General features: G+C 55.7%; 1 protein-coding gene across 2 annotated transcripts in view; it reads right to left on the bottom strand.

The window, feature by feature from the left end:
• MYOM2 (myomesin 2) overlaps nucleotides 1-4,784 on the bottom strand; it is a 73,662-nt gene that overhangs the window by 2,460 nt on the left and 66,418 nt on the right. For both annotated transcript variants that reach the window (XM_040489802.1, XM_040489803.1), the window contains exons 32-35: nucleotides 3,544-3,649; nucleotides 2,308-2,471; nucleotides 2,066-2,102; nucleotides 761-783 (exon numbers count right to left, since the gene is read on the bottom strand). In XM_040489802.1, the coding sequence (XP_040345736.1) occupies nucleotides 761-783; nucleotides 2,066-2,102; nucleotides 2,308-2,471; nucleotides 3,544-3,649 (330 nt within the window). The remainder of the gene's footprint in view (nucleotides 1-760; nucleotides 784-2,065; nucleotides 2,103-2,307; nucleotides 2,472-3,543; nucleotides 3,650-4,784) is intronic.

The following is a 4,784-nucleotide window of genomic DNA, read 5'->3' as shown; positions in this document are numbered from 1 at the left end:
GAGGTGACCCCCCTCCACCCTGCATCCCCCACCCACCCCTGCCCCCTGGGAGGCAACCCCCCTCCACCCTGGGTCCCCCACCCACCCTGAACCCCGGAGGCAAGGTGACACCCCTTCACCCCTGCCCACAGGAGGTGACACCTCTTCACCCCACCTCCTCCACCTGCCCCTGCATCCAGAAGCCCTATTCCTCTGCCCTGATCATCCCAGGGCCTGGTGCCAGGCAACTAGGGGCCTCCCCTAGTGACCAAAACCCACAAAACCGTTCAAACTAGTCAGTCCTAAGTTGTTCCCCTGCCCTGCCTGCGTGTCCCATGGAAACCCGAACACAGGTCACGGCCTCCGCGCTCTCTTCACTCCCGCCTCCTCCACGCCTGACCCGGTGCCTCCCCAGGTGCCTGCGTCTCTAGCACCTGCGAGTGTGATGGACTCTGACCCCCTGAGCCTCCCCTCTGCCTCCTCCACCTGTGGCTGCACCTGCCTGACATGTCGTAGAAGACCAGGGGGCAGGCGGGTGGAGGGCGGAAGGGAGGCGGAGGCCACACAAATGACAAGGAGCTGACAAGGGAAGGTGGGCTGGGCGGGGGCCCGGGGAGTGCCAGGATCAGGAGGGCAGGTGCCAGGAGTTCTGGAAGGTTCCCCGCCCACGGAGCAGGTCTGCTGTCTATCAGTGAATACACGGCATTAAAACTCTACCGTGGGACCCGCCGGCCCTCCCCAGATAATAAAGGGTGCCCGATACCACATAACATATACTCACTCTTCTCTGCAAAAGCGGCTGCCCTAGGAATTAAAGGGGCGGAGAGAACAGGAAGTCAGTCAGGAGAAAAGGCTCTGCACGACAAGCACCACACATCTCAGGGCTTCGCCGGGCAGGGGGCGAGAGGAACAAGCAGTGTGTTCTCCCCTTGGAAGGACAGCAGGGCACAGGGCCCAAGGAACCGTAAACTGTGTGCATTTCTCCTGCCCTCTCCCCCCTCTTGGGGGGGCCCGGCGGGATTCCCTGTCTCTCAGCAGGTGAAACCCACGGGAAAGGTCGGCATTCAGGCTTGTAGGCTGGAGAGATTTCTTTCTTCACCAAATTCACCAGATGGCACTGGAGAGTTTTAGATATCTTTGAAAACCCTGGTTTCGGACTTATCTCAGCCGTCTGTTCATTCGTTCAGCCAACGTTTCCTGACTAGCCTAGCATGGCCGGTGACCGCTGTCCGTTCTGGGTACTCCCAAATTCAGAGACACACTTAAAATCTCAAGTGATTCTTTAAAAAGTTGCTCTGAACAAGGTGATATTATCCAGCGCTAAACATAAAGGAGGCTTCGAGCCATGAGAAGACACAGAGCAGCCCTGAGTGCAGATTCACTAAGTGAAAGAAGCCGGCCTGAAAAGCCCACACGTCCATGATTCAGCCCCGTGACCTTGCGGAGACAGCAAAACCGTGGAGACAGGGGACAGTGACCAGGGGTCCACAACGAGGGACACAGAGGATGTGGGAGGCATTGAGAATTCTCTGTACGATACTCTAGTCGTGGGCAGGTGCCACCATACATTTGTCCAGACCCACAGCCACTTAGAGGGAACCGTGATGTGCACGGCGGACTCTGCGTGGGGATGATGTGTCCGTGCGGCCTCATCGACGGCAACGGATGCAGCACCCAGAGGGGATGCTGATGGGGGGGGGGGGGTGGGTTCCGGGGACCCGGGAAAACTCTGCACCTTCTTCCCCATGGTGCTGTGATTAAATGGCTCTAGAAAAACAAGGTCTTTAAAAAGAACCTAAATACCTAACATTAAAAAATTGCTCTGCGCCACATTACCATAATTGTAGCTATTGGAGAAATCCATCATTATAATCACTGAAGCAACCCAGGGTTATGGGGACTCTAGAAAGTTACTTTATAAACACACGCACAGCTTAGGGGCATGCCTGCCCCCCCCAACACTGAACGCTTCAACCGCCACTTTTAGGTCAGTTCCCTGGACAGGGCGCCCAGCGGTCACCCACACGCCCACAAGGTCGGTGGCCCCAGGGACAGACAGACCGTCACGCACACACACAAATCTTACTTGAGCTGCTGGAATTCTGCAAAGGCCTCATCGAACGCTGGAAGGAAACATTTCAAACATTTTAATGGTTTCGTTGCCAATGTATTGGCTTAATGAAAACCGACAAAGAGCCAAAGACTAAACTGATTATTCGGAGAGAATCTTCTCCGAATGAAAATCATGAACCCGAGCGCTTCCTCTCCCAGCATTCTCTGTGGATCGCCGAATCCGAAGTTAGGGGGTGCTAAGGAATGTGATCTTACCCTGGCCGGACAGGTCGAGGGAGCGATGATGGTTATCTTTGCCGTCGTAAATCTCAAAAGTGTACTTTCCTTTATCTTTCTCCGTGGGCTCACAGATCTGCAGCCAGGCCATATCCTCGGTGCCTCCAACCCTCATGTGCTCACTAGACGCGATCTTGGCATCTCTTTAAAAAGAAATCAAAGGGGGCGCCTGGCTGGGGGGCTCAGTCAGCTGAACGTCCAACCTCAGTTCAGGTCATGATCTCGAGGTTCGTGGGTTCGAGCCCCGCGTCGGGCTCTGTGCTGACAGCTCAGAGCCTGGAGCTGCTTCGGATTCTGTGTCTCCCTCTCTCTCTGCTCTTCTTCCCCTGCTCATGTTCTCTCTCTCTCTCTCTCACAAAATGAATAAATGTCCAAACGTTTAAAAAACAAAAAAAAAGATAATATGGGCTAAAAATGTTGCCTACGCCTTCAGGTCAGAGCAGAGACAGCCCGTTCTGTTCCACCTGCCGTGGCTGACGCCCCCTCCTCTGCGGGCGAATGCTGACCTCCGTCCTCTGTGCTCAGAAACCACTTCTCTGACAACTGTTTGAGAGACACCCCTGGGCTGTGGGTTGGAAAGAGCCAGACCGCAGGAGCCCGCCTGTGCCATGACTATCACAAAGTCCTGGCTGCTTTGGGAGGGGACACCACCCACCTAGAGAGGCAGGAGCAGCAAATGTGAAACAGAAAACCTGCTGGTCTCACAGCCTTCATCTCCTTCCACGTTTAACCTTTGGGCTTCTTTGGTGCTTCTCTTCTTTTTTTTTTTTTTTTTAAATGTTTATTTATTTATTTTGAGAAAGAGAGAGAAAGCGAGCAGGGGAGGGGCAGCGAGAGGGAGAGAGACCGCACTGTCAGCACAGAGCCCGACGAGGGGCTCGAACTCACAAATTGTGAGATCACGCCCTGAGACCGACAACCGGACACTCAAGTGACTGAGCCCCCCAGGTTCCCCAGTTGGTCCTTTTCTTCGCAACCAAGCTAGTGAGGAGCTGACAGACTGGAAACTGAGAATGTGGTCTCCACGTATTATTTTCTCGTCGGCGGTCTGCTGGACTGCAGATGAAATGTGCGTCGGCAACAGAGCCACGTCTGGCAAAACCCAGAAGGTGAAGACATTTGTCTCCGGCACCTTCAGGCATTTCTGTCTCCCCCTTCCGTGAGGCCCGCCTGCTGTCCCGGGCCAAGGCCACAGGGAATCACACTTGTACTTACTTGTGATACCAGTTCGCTTTCATCTCTTCGGTAAAATATTTCATGAAACACTGAAGCCTGATTCCTTCTGGGGTGCAGAGCACCTTGAGCGGAGAAGCGGACGCGCCTGCAGGAAACAGAAGAGACGCGGGCCTAAGAAGGGCAGGGTGTGCGCCTTCGGAACGCAAGGCGCTACTGCCCCTTGGCAGCTCAGCTTAAGAAGAGGAGGAAAATTCTCGCAAACGGCGCCGAACACCGTTGGTTCTGCGTGAATTGATCCGGAACTGAAGTATCGGGGGGGATGGTGAGTCAGCAGAAATGATGCAGGGAGGGGTCAAGGAGGGGTCGAGGACGGATTAGGGATGGGTCAGGGAGGGGTCAGGGACGGGTCAGGGAGGGGTCAGGGAGGGGTTGAGGACAGGTCAGGGACGGGTCAGGGACGGGTCATGGAGGGATCAGGGAGGGGTCAGGGAGTCCTAAAACTGCAGTTCGGCCTTCAAGCTGAGTAAAGACGGGATGAAAGGGAGAAGGCAGGAGAGGCGACAGAGGAGGAAAACCCACGACGTGAGAACAGACTTCGTGTGTCTGGAGCAGGAACGCGGCCTCGCGCGACAGGACACAGGGTCTGGAGGGGGCGAGGGGTCAGGACTCGGGAAGTTACGGCGAAGGCTGACCCGGAAGCGGAGATCGTTACTAGATGCGTAACTTCAGAGAACCGGCGTGGGCCCGGGGTATTCCATCACCCAGGTGATGCCGTGTCCGTGCCCGGCAAAATAAAAGGAAACGATATGATGGAGAAGGACCTTCCGAACGCACCATCTCCTAACTGTGGTAAGCGACCTGGAGACTTCTATTCATCCTAAAGTCACAGCACTCCACGGGGTCATCGTACCTGCAGGCGTCGCCGCACCTGCAGCCTGAGGTGCCGGACGCGCAGTAGCTCTGGGGCTTCAGGTGTGACAGCCTTCGGCTCCAAACCAGGTGGACATTCTCCTGGAAGGGCCGAGGGGTGTGGGGTGTGGGGGTGCAGGGAGAAGCTGGGCAGGAAGACAGACGTAGGGGGAGGGAGGGAGGGCTGAGAGCAGAGGAGGGGCAGGGGCTCGCTCGGCGAGGGGGCATCTGAGGTGTGAGTCTGTGTGTGTGTGTGTGTGTGAGGCTGGGTGTGTCTGTACGTGTGTGTGTGTGATTCTGTGTGCGTGTCTGTGTGAGTCTGTGTGTAAGTATGTGATTGTGAGTCTGTATGTATATGTTAGTGTGTGTGT

The sequence above is a fragment of the Herpailurus yagouaroundi genome, unplaced genomic scaffold (assembly GCF_014898765.1).
Source record: "Herpailurus yagouaroundi ecotype Mexico unplaced genomic scaffold, PumYag 181, whole genome shotgun sequence".
Lineage (NCBI taxonomy): Eukaryota > Metazoa > Chordata > Mammalia > Carnivora > Felidae > Herpailurus > Herpailurus yagouaroundi.
Note: the sequence above shows the minus strand (reverse complement) of the source record. Positions and strands in the feature narration are given on the sequence as shown.